Genomic DNA, 18,692 nt, shown 5'->3' on the forward strand with positions numbered 1-18,692 from the left:
AAACCAGCACATGGGGAAACAGGGCTTAACTGTACCCAGAAAGCATCAGAAGACTTAAAAATAAAGCAGCTCCTATTGAACTTCTTTTTAAAGGGATTTTAATTAATTAAGTCTTCCGAGGGGGCAAAGGGGAACATATGTGGTGAAGCAGCTTCCCAAGCTTTGTCTAAAGGAAGGAAATTACCCTGTTCTACCAATAGGCATCAGCCATCACGGGAGCCACCGCAGTGCCAGGCACAGCTGTATCATACACACCTGGCAAAGAATCCCTGCTCTAGACTCCCTACACCAGACTATGGGACACAGTAAAACAGTGGCTTGTGGTATCAAAAGGCAAAGCTTGGGATATAAAAATAAAGGCTAATACAAGAGACTGCTGGCATAGCGTGGCCTAACAGCTTCCTGACAAAACACTGACATTATGTCTCATTTCACCTAAAGCAGGACGAGGAAAAATGACTGCTCTTTTCTAAGTCCCAAAAGCACAAGCACTAATAAGAGCAGAGAGGTGAGAACCCATCACTACAGAACAGAATCGTTCAGGTAGGAAAAGACCCTTGGAACCGTCAAACCCAACCACAAACCTATAATGCTCTGGTATTGGGCACAAATGCTCTCAGTTCAGCGAGATCCATCCTCCCAAGCAAACCCCCAGTGCCAGGAGGTATCATACATCCAGATCCACATCCAGATAGATCAGTGCTAGAGAAATACTTCAGGTCTTTTGCTGCAGCCTAAGCACACAGTCCAAAGTTTTCTCAAAAGAGGGCTGTGATGAATATTTACATATTACAAATATACTTTGCTTCAATTAATAGGAAGAGATTACCTTAATTGTTATGTAGTTTTTTAATGACTTGGACATTTTTTCTTGACTTCCTTTAACATGCAAATGCCCTAGAACAAAAAAAAAGGAATTAATCAGGATAAGTAAGCTGCTTCTGAATGAGAAAGACTGTACTGAGACCCTGAAAACACTGGAGGTAGCATATGCTGTGATGGAAACGCTCCAACCATTTCAATGCCATGTGTCACATTTTTCAACAGCTTTGTCTACAGTCCGGCACACCTCTCCATCCTCAACTTCCACTGGGTTTATTTTAAAACAGAAATTTAAAACATTAAAAAAACCCACCACTGCCATGAGTCTCCCTGCTCAGAACTGATAGCAAACTGATAAAAACAAGCAAATACTTTCAATCTTCACAGAACAAGTACCTTACCTTTTACTCTTGACTTCTCAGAAATATTTTAAGACCTTTAAAGATTTTCCAGTGGTTTCATATTAAAAAGTCCCTGAAACTCAAACAATTTTCTGTATTTATTACTTGCTGGTGGTTGTTAACAATTATTTTTTTAATCCTAAGTTTTACAGTGCTGGTTCAAAATATCTTACAAGCAAAATGAATTTTCTGCACATTCTCAGTCTTGGGAGACTGAGAAAAAGCAGTGTGAGGGAGGGAGGGGTGCAGCTACAATGCCTAATTTGATTTTGAACGCCTAATTGAGTTTATTTTAAAATGCGATCTCTGAGCATCCTAGAACTTTAAATAGTCACACGGACTATGGCTTTGTAGCGGCTGTAGTACAGGAAAAAGGTAGTAACATTGCATTTAAGAGAGTATGTAGAGCTTGGCATTCAGACTGAAGGTTCTATAGCTTGAGGTTGCCCGTTTAGAGGTCTCATCCGTGCTTACCACGGCACCACCACTGATGGAAAGCACGAATTATTCACAGCACTGGAGAGATGCTGAACATGCTGCCATTGAAAGACTACTCAGAAATGTTGTTAAAAGCCTTAATTAGTCTCTCCTAATAAAACAGTAATTCTGTAAGAACCCACAACTAGCACGCAGTTTTTAGGCACATCCACGATCTGCAGAATCCAGCACTTAGTCATACATTGAGGCAGACTTTTAAGCATGAACTTTCCTTGCTCTGTTCATACCCCACACCAGCACTCTGCATTCTTTCGGATTTGGCAGCCCAGCAGTTACCAATGCCTGAGTACTCTGCAAGGACAGTGCATAATCATGTTCCTGCTTTTACACGTGGTGGCAGAAGTGGCATTTCTTGCTCAGCAGCTCATGCAGCTGTCTGAATTTTGTGCTACTCGCCACACAGAGATGCTTTAGCAGCCTTGTCTGGAACGCCCTCACTTCCACGAGTGGATAAAAACCTCATTACACTCATCTGGATATGAAAGCAACACACTCAGGCCTGGTAAATGGATGTGAAAGCACCTGGTTTCACTTCTTAGACATTTCTAAAAATGATTCAAAGCAGCAGGGACACACCATCAAACAGTTACCTCCAGTCCTACCCCGACTACCTGGAATTTCAAGCTTGCACAACACACTATGGAGAGCAGAAAAGAATCAAAAGACCTATGAGTGTGGAACCAGCTACAGCAGAAATTCATGATTTCCATGGATCCATGAATCCAATTTCCATGAATCCAACCCAAAATCTTGCTTTCTCTGTATTTGTCCTGTCTGCTACCAGGTGAGACCACTTTCACCATTGCATTGTTAAACTTGGGACGTTCAATAAGAACATTCAGGCTGTCAGAGATGCTAGAAATCTGCAGCTCTTGCAATTCAAGTAAAACCCACAGCCAAAATTCTCCTGGGAGAAAGGGAAGAGCCTGGGTATGATTACTTTTTTCCTTTTGCACAGGTGCCTAAATATTGACTTAATTAACTTCGGGCAACCAAGCTTAAAATAGTTTGACTATGCTTTCCTAAAAAGGTACAGGTAACACCTGATTTTGAATTAATATTCCTCTTTCAAGAGTTTCAGTATCTAGAATGACTTCATTCAGGAATCACAAAATACAGGGATTTTCATAACTTCAGTTTGGCAGTCTTCCCAGAGTACAAGTAGTCTAAAAATAAACTCCTTATAAGAAGATTTATCCACAGTGCAGGGATTTTCTTCCTCTAATGGGGATTGCTCCTCCAATTCTGAGCCTGCAAAATTCTGAGGTCTGTTAGTAGAATAAATTGTTCCTGAGGCTGATTCATTTGCCCTAAATAATTTACGCTGTCATCCTCCAGCAAAATTTTTTGATTTAATGAATGTAATCTGTCAGCTCCTAGAGAACCTCAGTGTACAAACTGCCCTTGGAATACAGTCCTCCCTCTTTTTTTTTTAATTGACTCCTCTTTATTTAGCTAGTAGTAAAGAATATTTCCCCTATGGTTTCAATTCCAAGCTTGAAAAGTCAGATTCACTGTTTTTCAACAGAAGGCTCCCCTTGGAAGCAACCAATGCATCTCAGTGGAAGTGCAGAGGATTCCACAGTGCCTCAGGAACAAAGCACACCCTGGAGGATGCACCAGCTTCTGGACAATTGCTATTGATTTACAACAGGCTCTACACCGGGAACTGAAACTAGAATTCAATATTCATCCCATACAGTACAAATTTATAAAAATGAAAGCTCATGTAATTCCCACACTGTGCCACAGGCTTAACTCTGCAGCTCTTCTACTCAGAGAAGCAACTCCAAGAGTTCACAGAAACATCCTGCCCAAAGTACTGTTCAGTAAAAAGAGAGACTGCAGACTTGAACCTGACCTTCTACTGACTTCAGTTGTCCATCCAGAACCACCATGATTGCAATCGAAAGAACAAATTTCCAGGTTTCCATCAATGGGGACAGCACTAGTACCATCAGATTACAATGTAGTTCAAAGCACTGTACAGCACAAACTTCACTGAATGAAGCACTGTTGTGCAAAGGCAGCAAGGAGCAATTCTACACAATGCCAGGCAGTAAAACATGCTGAACACCAAAAGACAGTTTTGTACAGTTTAGTCAGGCATAGCCAGCAAGGTCACCTTGGGGGAAAAGACAAGGTCAGTGACATCTGAGGGTTACACCAGTACCAAGTCACCCACACTCCACAGGAAAGCAGAGAGACGCTGCAGCTGGTCAGGGCACTACAGAGTGATGATACAGTGATGAGGCTCCGTGTCTCCACTTTTCTATAGAGCCCAGGAGTGAGTAGCTTGGTCTTTATGTAGACCTCCTTGTCTCCACCCATCAGCAGCCTCACTGGCCATTCCTGACCAGCACAGATCAAAGCATCTGACTCACTTGGTCTTCAGCATGAATCTTGTTTCTAATACCCATCACTAGGTGTAATGCTACTGGTGGATAAAATAAAGCTTCCCAGGAGAATGTAAATAGTTACAGGTACATGAATTACACACCCAGAACAGTGGTTGGTTGTTTCAGCAGAACATCTGCCTGTAAGGCTTCACCCACATTTCAGACCATACAAAACAGCCCAGCTCAGACACTTCTCTGCAGGATCACAACTTCGTGAGCTTTGCTGCTTCATCAGTTTATGTATCTTAGCATTCTCCCCATTCTTGTTTTCCAGTAGTACAGATATTTTCTCTTATCATCATTAAAAGCCGTCCACCGTATTTACAAACTCAAGCTATTTTATTCTGCATGCTACTGAAAACTTACTTTTAAGCCCACAATCAACTGAGAGACGTTGTGAGAACAAGACTAGTTTATTCTCAGTGCTTTTAAAATGTTACATTCCTGCTACATTACCTGCTCACTTGCCACCTCCACTCCCTGCCTTCAGATACTGCAGATTCTGGTTCTAAGACAGCAGGAATTTCTGAGTTTAGCAGGACTACATAAACACATATAGAAAATATAAACTATTTTCACCCTCTTCCTGCAGAACTGTTACAAAACAGTTCTGCAGGACTGTTAAAGTCAAAATACAATTAAAAAAGAAAGCCTATCAAAGGATGCTCTCAAATTTTGAAGAAACTCAAATGAAAGGGAATGAAACTCTAGAGGTAAAACTCTTTTAATTAGGAGTAAACACTGTACATGGGTAACACATACACAGTTACTTTTTAGAGACTTCACCAGATGAAAATTAGGTATATTTCACTGTAACTCTTTTATTAAGTTTCAAGATTCACTGTCATTTATGTTTCTTTACTTACTGAGGTCACGGCAGTAGAGCATCTGTTTTCATACCATAAGATACCAAACCTAAAAAACCAAACCATTATATTCGTACAGGCCTTTCAGGTGATTAATATTTTACTTACCAGAATGCAAAAAGTAATTCCCCCATTGCTCACACTGATGATACACCTCACACTGTGCAATTTCATTTTCATGATGAGGAAATGCAAGATCTATTCCACCAGTATGGATGTCCAGTTGCTTTCCAAACACTGCACTGTAACAATATTTTCCTGATCGGTAAGTAGAACACTACAAAATCTTTTTGTAAAAAGAAACGCAGAAAAGAATAAGATGAAACAACATAAATAAATTTTAAGTGTACAATTTAATAGCTTCAGTTTTAAAACAAGACTTTACACATATCTCGGATACCAATACTGCAGCCAAACTTGTATGGACAGGACCCGTATCTGTCTGCAATTACTCCTCCTCAGCGGAAGCAATTATTATTCTACCTTAGTTTAAAGGATGGTAAGCAGGATGTCTCCCTTCCTTGTTCAGCTACAGGTTCAGTATCAGACAGCTGCCTTCATGTGCAAACCTAAGAGCTTTGAAGCAGTAAACATTTCTGTAAATTTGGTATTACTATTCCTTATCTTGTACCTTTTCTGTTAGAATTCAGACAGTACTATGTGCAGTCACAATGAAAATGCTTAGCCCTATATTGTTCTAATGTCAAAACAAAGTGTCAGTGCCTCTCATCTCCCAGGGCCATTTCTCACATCCCAACAGTGCTGCTGGATCTGTGTGGGGCACCTATGGGCTTGCCATGGAACAGGCCTCTCTGCAAACACTGGGGGCTGGCAGTAAGGTGTTCATGTGGCTAAAACAGGACAGTCTTAGACACTTGCAGGTTAAACACCAGGAGTGTCAAGGCTGCTACACTCTGTCCACTGCTCCAGGCAGTCCCTCCCAGGTCATGCTGGACAAGTTAGCAACTTTATTTTGCCCATCTGTTGAATGAAGACAACACTCACCTACTCACAGGGATGTAAGTCAACCCTAACTGCCCAGAAACCAGAGGAGCTTGAGCAGGGGAAGATGCAAAGCCTACACAAATAGAAAATAAAGGCAAGCCCCCCTCCATGTGCACGTGTGTGCACACAGACACACACGGCCTTCACCTTAACAAGTTGCTCCTGGTCACTGGTTAAACATTGGTTTGTCCCTTTTTGAGACAAAACACCCTGCTAACACCCTGGCTCATGATGGCTCTGCAGAAGCTGTTGGGGCACAGGAGGAAAAGAGAAGGAGAAGAGGGGAAGGCAGGCAGGCAGGAAGGCAGGTAGGAAGATGGGCTGACACCATCTCCCAAGTTAATCCTCTTCTGCTTCCTGCCTGCTTCAAAACTGGCTAAAGCACAAATCCCTCTAGAACTGGCCCTTGCCTTCCCTTGTGCCAGCTACAGAGGAGCACTTGCTGTTTCCTCCAACAAAACTATGAAGAGCTGGAGAGAGGGAGAGATGGATCTGCCAAATGCTCAGAGGCAGGAGGAGCAGCCCACCTCACAAGAGAAACTGCATAGAGGAGATCAGTCCTGAGAGGGTCACAGCAGTGGGTTCCCTCCTCCAGGGCTGCACTAGAGCCCAGAGACCTCCTCATTCACCTTCACAGATTTTTCAAAATTAATTCACCTAGCTTAGTTAAAGTGCTTTGAGACATCTGGCAAAACACACAGCTAAGTAAGTATTGCTTAAAATGGGCCTTGGACAGCTGACTGGAACGGCAAAATATTTTTGATGACTTAGCAAAATAAGCTCCCCATTTTTCACAGTCCAAAATTACTACACTTATGCTCTGCATGGGTCAGCTTTTACTTACAAGGCAGGAGCCTCATACAGCTGCAGTAAAACACATTTTTACAGAAAGAAAGGCAGACTATAAACAGCACTGCATTAGCAGACAGGCCATTTTGCAATTGGTATTTCTTATCTATGCACTTCTGTCACAGGTTGTACTTCAAACACAAGATGATTTTGTGCACTTCAGTTGCTTTAAGAACTGCTTCTCTATGTTGAAACTATTTACGGACAGAAGGTTACCCTTATAAATGCTTTTTGTAAGCAGGTAGTAATGACTAACAATCCCAGGTGCACTAGCAAAGCATATGAAAGAGAAACCTAAAGCAGCTGGTTCCATGTCCTTTCAGCTTTGGCCAAAAACTTAAAAATAAACAGGGTCAGAACTAAACAATTTGTTATTAGCTTCCAAAAAAAATCTAAGACTAATGCAAAACTAAGTACCACTATCAATCTTCCAAGAGAGAACATTTTTTTTCTCCTGTGGCGAAAATAAAACTCTAAATTAACAGCTAATTACATCAAACCAGCTACAAGCAGAACACTACTAAGTACAATTCACACTGTGCCAACAAGAATATACTGTCACAGAGAATTTAATACTGTGGCTGACTTTTAAAGGAAGATGAAAAACACTTAAGATTATTAGCATGAACATCCACAACTGCTGTTAAGATAAGGCCAGCAGGATCTCATATGCTGCTGGAGCTAGGATGGAATCCCATGCCCTGTCCTCCTGACACAGCACTACATGCTGAACTAGGTCTGATGGGGACTACTAGAAGGGGAAGGAAAGCAAATCAAAGAGGTACCATAACTTTCGCAAAATCTTTGGTTATTCAGTTCAAGTTAAAAGACTTGCTAATCAACTGTGTGATCCTGCATGCCATATTTTAAGTACCAAGTCTGACTCAGGAGAAAGTGCCCAAACATATCAAGACAGCTGTGCTAAGGTTGAAACACAGTGTATTTGGGCCACATGTGACATCCCAAATTGCATAAAATGGTCACATTAAAACCAGTGCTACCTACTGACCAGAAAACACTTTCAATACTGCTGCTACCATTGTACTGTGACTGAAAACAAAAATAGCACTTGATTTAAAATCCAAGAAATCTGACCTTGATATTGTGGAACACTCTATGTGCCATCCAGGTCTTCCTCTTCCCCAGGGAGAATCCCAAGATAGCTCTTGAGGCTTGGCAGCTTTCCACAGGGCAAAATCTTTACTGTGTTGTTTATCAGAATCAACTGCCAAGAATAAGTGATTTGTTAATGGGATATGTCTCAAAGAAAAAAAATGACCAAATGAAATCAAGAGGAAATCTATGTTTAGTGAACTACTCAGATTTTAATCCCCTTCAATCAACTTCTGTCTTTTCACTGCAACTTCCCTCCCTTCCAGTTGACCAATCAAGCATTTGAAAAAACCAGTATATTGAAATAGATTTTTACAAGCTAAAAAGATGGATTCAAGATTCCTTAATACATCGTATCCTTGCAGTCCTTTTGGCCTTCCCTGGCTTTGTATGATTCATTTAGTTACTTATTAGCCAGCTTCCCCACAACAAACTGACTGCACCTCGGCAGAAAAGATAACAAAACCAAACCAAAACATGCAAGTTAACAAAAAAAACCCTTTTTTTTTTTTTCCTGGGACACAAGTACTTTCTGTTTCAGATTCTATAAAACCAAGTGCACAGAGATGAGAATCAAAACTGTTCTTGGACAGTAGTAACTTTTCACTACCATTTTCACCAATGAGTTCTCTACAAAGGCCTCCTCCCCAGCTATATTTGTTGATTCCCTCACTACACAGCCAAGGAAAGGATGTAGCTCCTTTTTGCCAGAGTACTGCAGGATTGTTCAGCTCTGCTGGCTCCTAATCCCCCATTGATTACACACCACTCCCTGGCAGGAGCTAAAGAATAGGGTTCTGGACTCTGCATCTTTTTTCTAACATGACCTCACATTTAGAATCACAGAATTCAAAATTCATAAGAACTAAAGAGACAGAAATATAACCCTAGTTTTATCAACTGAATCCTTATCTTGGTTCTTCCACTAGTTTGCCACTATTTGTTGACTCCATCCCTCTTTCACCTTTTTTTGAGTGCACTGCTACAAAAGTGCACTCTTCAACTTCTCAGTTGTAAGCAAAACAACTGTCAAAATCTTTAGAAATATCAGTACATTTAGTTGTGACTTTGGAGTAAAACACATAATCAGTCACATTTGAGGCTGGAAGGCACATCTGGAGACAGACTAATCCAAACCCCTGCTCAGAACAGGATCAGCTACAGCAGGCTGACCAAGATGGTGTCCAGTTGGGTTTTGTTTACCACCAAGAATGGAGACTCCACAGCCTCTCTGAGCAGCATGTTAACCATCCTCAGAGTAACAAGGATTTTTCTTAGCTTTAAATGGAATTTCCTGTTTCAGGTTGTGCCTACTGCCTCGTGTCCCATCACCAAGCACCACTGAGAAAAGCCCTGGCTCCATCTGCTTTACTCCCTCCATCAGGTATGTATACACATGGGTAAGATTCCCCTGAGCATTCTCTTCTCCAGCTTGAGCAGTCCAAGCTCTCTCCACTCTTCCTCTTACAAAAGATACTCCAGTACTTTCATCATATTCATGGCCCTTTGCTGGCCTTTCTCCAATATGTCCATGTCACTCTTGTACTGGGGAGCCCAGCACCAGACCTGCACTCCAGGCATGTCCCACTAGTGCTGAGCAGACAAGGATCACCTCCACTGACCTGCTGGCACTCTTCCCTGTACAGCCCAGGAGGCTGCTGGCTGCCTCTGCAGTCAGTAATTGCCTCTAAATAACTGTTGACAAAACACATTCCCTCTGTGAGCTGTAATGCTGAAACAACTCCAGAGCAGAACTGTGAGAAGTTCTGGCTGCAATTCACCTGAGCATCAGCCTGCCAGGCATTTTCAGTAATTGCAAAGAGAGTTTTTTCAATGATGAAATATTGAACTTCAGCGTGCAAAAGGAAGCAGGAGGCCCGCATCAAATTCCCCGATGCAGAGACCTGATGAGATCCAACTTACAGAAACTACAAGGAGGCACAGCAATCCTGCAAAGCAGGACCTGCAGCAAAAACCCCACAGCCCATGGTATAGGCCTGCTCTAGCACAGCCTATCAAGAGATTGCTCACCCTCACACAAAGGGGCTGCTTAGCAGTAGTCCAGTGGCAAGTAATGAAGGGAACAATTCATCCAGTTAGCATTCATCAGGGTGCAACTGCCTCAACAATGACACAGTAGATGAGGTTCCCCTCTGTTTACCCTGGACTGGCTACTGCAACAGGGAGAACACCACCTCACTGTGAAGTTTCTATGTACCACTGCCATAGAAGTATTTCATTAAAATTGATTAAGAATACTAATTGTTCTAAGGTACCAGAGCAAAGGTATAGAGGGAACCAAGGATGAAAAGAGACCAAGTTTCCTCTTGCACTGGCAACAGTGAGTGCGTCAAAAAATAATTACAAAAGCAGTGTAGTCTTAATTAACCAGAAAGTTAGCTATACACAACAGGTTAGAAAACTGTTTCAGCCTGTTGAATGAAAGTTTATCATAGATGCATCACGTGTTCAAACAATGCAGTAACACAAACAAATTGGTGCCATGAACTTACCTGCTTCATCTTGGGTATCAGGATTAATTGCAGTTAACACTCCATATCTTTTTCCCCAGGACTTAACATCAAAATAAACATTGCCTAATAGAAAAGAAGTGTTTAATTGTATAGCAAAGATGGGGCACATTGATGAGAAGGAGATAACATTTCCCTGAAATCAAAACAAAACGCCCTTCAACTCCCATTTTAAATTCTGATTTAGAAATTCAGAAATACTGCAGAAGTAGCATCAGATGTTTCCATGTTACCCAGCTTTTCAGTAATCTCTGTGCACATGCACATCCTACACATAGAATAACTTCGAATTCTGGAGATCTCCCCAGGTTCTTCCCTGCCCGTGCACAACTAGTAACTCCCTCCTTGGCTGCAGCACAAGCTACTGCTACTCCTGTTACAGTGCTCTCAAATCCTTCTCCAACCACCAGCTCGGCTAAAGAAAAATCTACTCATTGAGCTTTACAAACACATCTTTCACTACGCACAGGAGATACAAAGCTCCTGTTTAGAGCTAAGAGGTTTCCCCAGCTCACTTGCAGAAACCAGGCCAGGAGCCTGGCTCCCACAGGAGCACAGACAACAGTTTGTTACTGTAAACAATTCTATTAAGTTATGAGCTACATTTAACTAAGAAATTGAATAACAGTTGTTCTGCCCACTCCTGTCATCACAAACAAGTTGCTCACACCCTGTCTATTAATCAAAGAAGGAAGGCTTGGCACAGGTTATCTCATCTGATTCCAAAACAGCATTACTAAAAGCAATGACTTCCTGTACATGTGCTGAACAAGGAGTTACCTTCCTTGAAGTCTTACCTTGAGAGGTTGTGTAAGCTTGTCCATTAGCAATTATTGTTTTTATAAAGGAAATTATCTGAGGAATATTGTCAGTCACCCTCATATATACTGTAGGAGGGAGGACCTTAAAGAAAGAGTAACATCTCATTAATCTGTATGAAGCACAATGCTGATGAGTCCCTTTACTCTAAGAAACAAACGTCAAAGAACATTCTCCTCAATTTTATCTTTAAAAAAAAAAAGCTGCGAGTATCATAAAAAGATCATAAGCACCATTTAAAACAATACATATAAACAAAAAAAATATTTGAGGGGTGGCAAAAAAAACCCCAGTGGCTTACTCCCTGCCTCTGGAAAGCATTTTGGAAAAGAAGCAAAGTTACCTGAAGTCAATGGAAGAAGATTCAATATTTCCTATGCTTTCAATCAGACTATTCCTGCATTATAGTAAATTTGTAACATCTGTGAACCAAGGCTCTACTGCATGTGAGAAAAAATTTTTCCTAAAGAAATTTAACTTGTTCATTCCAAAACTCAGGATTGCTCCTGCCCCACACTTCCTTAGTCAAAAGGTATACAGTGTCTTTCCAGAAAAATAAAAAAGTAAATCAGTACTCAGTTTCCAAGCAACAAATTTATTTTTCAGGTCAGACTCTCAGCATCAGATTCCTTACCAAAATAATTGCTTAGAAATACTCCTGAATTTAGATTCTTGAGTATTTGTACCTTTAAGGTAGCCATATCTTGTTTAAAGTCTTCTTCATAAAAACGAGCAAGTGCTATGGGCGATACATTCATCTGAAACAGACAGAAATAAATTAGTAAGTCATAAATCAGAATAATAATATAAAATATGGCAATCTTTTATCAGTAGCTAATTGGAAGACTTAGAGAGCCCCCAAGGTAGAGTCAGAAAGGCTTATTAATCTAACAGTCACAAGGAAAAGATGTAAGTTATAAATAGCTTAAAAGTAGTATTTCATTTACGCTTCTCAATTTCCAAAATATTAATATATATCTTTTAAGAGAAAAGCAAGCAAAGACTAAAATAATAAACTCCTTCCCTCTCTCATTATTTTCCTCTTGAGAGGGTCTTCCATTCCCAGTGACAAAATATACTACACTACACAGGACATGGAAATCATTCAACTTACTGGCAGGAAACACCGATACCACCTATATGTCAGAAAGATAGATCAGAGACTTGCAGAATGAGACAAGATATTAATTTTCAGTGATTAAGAAAAACAAGCTATTTCAGCAGATCGTGGGTACTCATAGAACTCAATACTGAAAGTCAATCCCATGCTTTGCCAAGCCTGACGTTTCTCAAGCACCTTCTCTGCATTTCTCATTCATGGGACAGAAATAGGATCCTTTTGCAGAGGTAGCGAGAAAGTGCAACCCAAAAGGAAAGGAAACTTGTACATGATAAGGTACTTTTCTCAAATATTCAGAAAAGACCGAGTACTGAAAGATGCATAACAGCAAAGCCTGCCCTAGCAAGCAGGTATCAAAGTGTTTCAAATGCATGCTTTTACATCTTCTCTGAGAATAAACTACTGGGAAGAAGACAACATACTGTCAGCCTCTCTAGCTGAACTGGATCATTAACAACATAAATCCCATTTCATCACTTCCAATTCATTACTGGAGCATCCTTATGGGTTCTGATTTTCAGAGCGCAGGTGGCTACCACCATTTGGACAAGCTCCTGGACAAGGCAGGAGTTCTGGTGAAGACAGTCCAGATGCTTATCCAGCAATATAATAAGGAAGATGCTCGGCACTGGAAAACAAAGATATGCTTACAGACCAGCACCCTTGTGCTCTTCCAGACCCCAATGACTGGACTCATCTCCCTGGACATCTCAGTTGCTTCTTTGATCAACAGAGAAAAAAAGGTGCCTACGGAAAGAAGATGGGGAAATTCCTCCCATCCAGACAGATGTTCAACACACAAAGAGGGTCATCTCTCTCTCAAAGGACCACTGAGGGCATGCAGCATGCTCATCATAGACTAGATACCAAACTTTCACGTTTCCTCCAGATGAACGCCACTAGAGGATGAAGAACAAGCTTAGGCATGTTGATTCTACCAATGTAATGCTTAAGGTACATAGGTTCCAACAAAAGCAGGCTAGTGACGTAGAGGCCTTGGCCATCCAAACAAAATGGATGGGCAGGCATTTCAAAAAGTCACCAAAAAAGCCACAAAACTATTACTTCATAGAACCAAAGAATGCAGTAAATGAACACAACTTCTTTTAAGAACATGTCACTTCCCCCTCCTCAAACATGAAATCTCCAAGATGTTCTGACAATAAGGAAAAAATTAAAATATACACATACAGATTTAAAATGCCTGAATTTTAGGGGGGGGGGTGTTTGTTTCTTTTTAAATTGCTTACTGCCTTAGAAAACTGCAAATAAATAGACTAAGGGAACACACGTGTATTTTTATATGAGTGGTGTGCTAGTATTTATTTGAATGCAGTGCCTTATACTTAACTGCAAAAGTAACTGTTAAAGATTAAATAAAAATGACAGCTGTCAAATTCTCTGGCACCAAGAAACTATCTAAAAGTTGCAAGTGCAATTTGATCCAAGACATTCACCTATGATCCTGACATGAGTTTTGGATTCTAAAAACAAAGAAAACAAAATATTCAAAACACAGAATAAAACACAGAATACATTCTTAGCGCTTCAGGATTCAAAAAGTGTTTTTAAAAGAATAAAAAAAAAATAACTGGAATAATCATTCACCAAACTCAGCTGGTAAAAAAGGTCAGATTAAAATCCAACTCAGAATTACTTACAGCCCCAGTCTTACCAAGACTTACCCCTACACTCAGTTAACTTTCCTGTAAGCGTCAAACACAGACAAGCCTGATAAAGATCTCCAAGGTGCTGACATGGCAGCTAGATGGTGCTCAGCACCTTTCAGGAACTGCCCTCAGCCGCAGGCAGTGGCTTTATATACTTCCTTTAATGACTGACAGCACACAATGCTTCTCCAGAACTCAGCCAGAAGCCTCCTGAGTGCTAAGTTTTGGGATAATTTAAGTTTCACTGTGCTGAGGATTCACCCAGGATTTCTGTTCCCCGCCAGCCTCCCAGGCAGGGGGAGGCAGGAGGATCCCAGCCACAGGTGCTGTAAGGCAGCCCTCCTGCCTTGCCTCTCTCCTCACACAACTCTGCCCCCATTAACCTACACGCAGCTCTCAACGCCCAGCCCTCTGCACTCCCAGCCCTATTACAGCCATGCTAGGGGACCAGAAATCTCAACATCTATTATCTATTAATTAAAACAAACATGACTCAACAAAAGAACCCCAAACCCAAGTTAATTTTCCTATGTACATAGCTTAGAAAATACCGAAAGTTAAAGACTGTAACAAACACCTACCTCATTGGATCTTTTTATTATCTTGTCATCTATGTCTGTGATCCCCATCACCATGATAACTTCAATTCCAAAAAACTTAGTCATTATCCTTCGAATTATATCAAACCTAACATAGGAGCTGGAAGAAAAAAAAAAAGACCTTTTAAACATGCACTAGTAAGAATAAACCTAAACAAAAATAACCAGTAGAACTAACAGCCACTGGGACAATTTTAATACCCCAACACTTGCAATAAAAAGATCTTCAGCGTATAAAGTATTTTCCCAAAACCAGTTACCACCTGCACAAGTGTCAAGGAAATTTCCCTTGAACTGGCCTACCCTCTTCTGGCATTAGTGACACATTACATCAAATTTTCTGAGTGTCTTCTTTTGTTGCATCTCTTTATTCAAGCACTGAAGAGCATCACAAGCCACATGTGAGCCAAGAGATTCTAAGTGAATAGTATGAACTAAGACACAGTGATCAGGTATTCTTGAAATACATCCCTCAGGCTTTGTGTATTTTAACAGGTTTTGAAAACTCATGTGGCAGAAGAACAGAGAGAAATAAGGCAGGATTCAAATGAACTTTGCTTAGGGTTGAGTAAAAACAACAGCTACCAGCCACCAATAAATTATTTAATTCACACACCGCCACAGATCTTTCCTGATAGCAAAGACTAAAAGCTCTGTGGTTGTTTTACTTACACTTGAGAATAAAAGTTATTCTCAAAATTATTCATGTTCTTTGTCACAAAACAGAGTATTTAATGCTGATAGATCAATGTATGTACAAGCTTTACAGGGCTGTTGCAGCTCCTTCTGCTCACAGACTCCCCATCTGTAATTCTCAAAACACACTTTGAGTAAAACTGAGTTATTAGGTGAGACACTAGAAGGTGCCTAGAAACTCTGGCTCTGCCCTGCAAGGCAATGAGAACCCTCAGCCTTTTTGGGCTCTGTTTTCTCCAAAGCCAGCAAGGAGACTCACAGACCCACAGGTTCCCATTTCACCCGCAGCACCACCCGAACTGCCAATGTCGTGGCTGTCAGAGCAAAGAAGTGTAACCAAACACTAGAAACAGAGTTGCACCCTTTCCCTTAGCTGCACGTGCTAGGTGGCACCAAGGTACTGATTTATGGATGTAATATATCATTGAAGAAAAGTATTTTCTGTTGTTGTTGTTGTTTGTGCCACACCCACGTTGAAAAAACACCTTTTGAAAGCCTTGCTGCCAGGGAGATAAGTTTTTAATGAATAGCAGCTCAGTGGGAATAAGGTTCATCTAATGTGGTGACACAATTCCGTAAGAATATTAAATTGGTCTTTGGATCCTGTTCAGAGGAACAATGTCAGCATCAAAAGCTTGATATTAGATTTAACAGCCCTGCAGTCACTGTTCCCAGAGCAGATACAAATGATCTGCTCCTCTGATCTTCCAACTGAATTGATGGAAGAAATACTGCAAGAGCCAGAGCGGATCTCCTGACACCTCAGAAACCAGTCCTTACCACTTCAGGACTGAAAAGACAAAAAAAAAGAACAAAAACAGACAGACAAAATCAGGGGGTGGCAGAGCAGATATAAGGGACTGAATGAAATGTCCTCTCATGCTTGATTTTACTCTTATTTCCAAGCATCAAGCCAGGAACCTGGATGCCAACCAGGCTACAGCTCAAACCAGTACAATCAAGGTCAGGCCTAGAACTGAGGGGAAAAAATAATATTATTTTCCTGTCTTACTTTTTCTTTATATAGAATGGGGTGTTGGATGTCATATGGAGGCATACAGAGCACCTGCTTTTAAGACTGGAAGTACAACATACTAGAAAAAGTTGGATTATTTAGAAAGATAAGAACTATTTGAGGAAGGGAAGGAGGAGGTGAAGAAATAATGTCATTATTTTCAAATTCTTCTCAAGGATCTCAAGCTCTTTTCCATTATTCATTTTTGCATTATTACCTACTGCATTTGTTGTGCTTGCCACAAGCCAAATGTAAGAAGAAGGGGGGAAAAAGGGAATTCTAGTGAGAAGACAACATGTTGCAAGAGTACAACAAAACAATGGTATCTGACAAGAGTGGCACAACACCAATGGTCACCACTGCATTTGACTTCACACTATTTCCCAGGGCATCTCCTGCCTGTAGAGCCCCCATCAGCAGCATGCATTTCAATAATACATGGTGTATCTGCATGATACACCAAAGGCAATATTCAGCACTAACTCTTTTTTCTTAAATTAGCAAGTGAAAACCCAGGTCAAAACCAGGTGACACAGATGTATGGCAAACCTTCACGTAAGGAAAGCTTAAAGTTGATGTTTGGACACAAAATAAGAAAAGATGGGTAAGAGAAGAGGCAGAGTGAGCAAGGCCTCTGTATTCCCTCCTTTAACCAAATGAGCCTGAAGGCAGGAAAACCACTGACAAAAACAGACATTTAAAAGCCACAGAGAGCTGCAAGACCAAAGGGTAAAATTCTCTACCCCTATAAACACTGTGCTCTAGATCCAGCAGCAGAAACAACTTGTGATGAACTGAGCATAACCCCCATTCCCTGTCTCCCTGAGCCACTGGGGGAGAGGAGGCAGAACTTAGGAAAGAGGGAAGAGTGAGGGGAAGGTGTTTTTAAGATGTATTTTACTTCTCATTATCCTCTGATTCAGTTACTAATAAATTTAATTAGTATCCCCACTTCGAGTCTGTTTTGCCTGTGACGGTAGTTGTTGAGTGATCTCTCCCAGTCCTTATCTTAACTCATGAACCCTATGTTATATTTTGTCCCCTATCCAGCAGCAGAGGGGAGTGACAGAATGGCTTTGGTGGGTACCTTGGCATCCAGCCAGGGTCAACCCACCACAGACTGGAATTTTAAGTCTTCCCTTTCAGAGAATGAAGCAGCAGTTGTGCAGTACTGCGATGGCTCAACACTGAGCAAAATTCAACATGAGTTTCTGAATGAAGCTGAGATAGGACCAGAAGCTGTGAAATCCCCTACATTAAAAGGAATTATTCAATTACTGGAATGCACAATATCTGATCTTCACACAGATGGCAACTATCTGAGAAACCCCTGCTCTTCCAAGGAGCCCAACACATCTTGTTTTTTAAGAATGAGGAGACAGAAGTTCAAGAGCATCTTGAGCTGCTGCAGCTCCCCTCAGCTTCATAGGAACAGCAGACACCCTGCATGTCTATTCATCAGGCATGTTCTTTCAAAACAACCAGCAGCAACCTGCTCTGGTGCATTTAAAGTACCTTTTGACAGCTACTTACAATGAAGCTGGTTTACTATTGTAATGATCCTAACGAACTACAGAGAAAATGCGTTGTTCTGGATCTCTTTTTTATTTTTAAACACAGTAAGCCACAGAACTGCTACTATGTGAAAAAGGCCTTTAAGCTACCCGGGCTTTCTGAGATTTAAGAATTGATGCTAACGTCAAAAGTACCTTTTTAATACTCAGCTCTGCACAGCTTTTCCTTAGTACCCACAGAGTGCCCAAACCAAATTTGAGGTGAAACTATCATTTTACATTGCTGAGAGACTCTGCTCCAGGATCACAACTCCCTTGCATGGGAGGACATGTTATGCTGATATGATTTGAAACAACTCACCCTACCCAGACAAATTGTGCACATTTCTAACACTTCTTCCCAACATACACACTTTTGTCTCTGCCTGGGCCAGGCGGCACCAACAGCCCCTTTACAGGCTCCCCCAGCCCAAGAAGAAAAAATACGTAGCAAACAGACTTTTGCCCTTTGCAAGGCACAGGAGATGACAGGCCGGGCCTGGTGCCCCAGTCCCGGCTCTGTCACCCGGACACACTCCGGGGACTGGGGATGCCCCGAACTCCCGTTGCCTGGCTCCCGCCTGGAGCCCCGCGCCGCACTCACCAGGCGTGCCCGAGGTGTGCGTGGTCATACACCGTCGGCCCGCAGCTGTACCTGCGGAGAGGGGGCAAACAACCACAGAATCGTTAGGGTTGGAAGGGACCCCTGGAGATCATCTGGTCCAACCTCCCTGCC

General features: G+C 41.4%; 1 protein-coding gene across 2 annotated transcripts in view; it reads right to left on the bottom strand.

The window, feature by feature from the left end:
• The window catches only part of CARS2 (cysteinyl-tRNA synthetase 2, mitochondrial), a 34,361-nt gene extending 15,750 nt beyond the window's left edge, over nt 1-18,611 (bottom strand). The window contains exons 1-8 of one of the 2 annotated variants that reach the window (XM_025896219.2): nt 18,561-18,611; nt 14,675-14,792; nt 11,990-12,061; nt 11,282-11,387; nt 10,467-10,550; nt 7,936-8,065; nt 5,095-5,228; nt 830-897 (exon numbers count right to left, since the gene is read on the bottom strand). In XM_025896219.2, the coding sequence (XP_025752004.2) occupies nt 830-897; nt 5,095-5,228; nt 7,936-8,065; nt 10,467-10,550; nt 11,282-11,387; nt 11,990-12,061; nt 14,675-14,758 (678 nt within the window). In that variant the 5' untranslated portion in view covers nt 14,759-14,792; nt 18,561-18,611. Of the gene's footprint in view, nt 1-829; nt 898-5,094; nt 5,229-7,935; nt 8,066-10,466; nt 10,551-11,281; nt 11,388-11,937; nt 12,062-14,674; nt 14,793-18,560 lie in introns of those variants that run through there. The other variant, XM_018084167.2, reaches the window with a different exon arrangement.
• Nucleotides 18,612-18,692: the final 81 nt, after the last annotated feature.

This window comes from Manacus vitellinus, unplaced genomic scaffold (genome assembly GCF_001715985.3).
Source record: "Manacus vitellinus isolate BGI_N305 unplaced genomic scaffold, ASM171598v3 scaffold_7_pilon, whole genome shotgun sequence".
Lineage (NCBI taxonomy): Eukaryota > Metazoa > Chordata > Aves > Passeriformes > Pipridae > Manacus > Manacus vitellinus.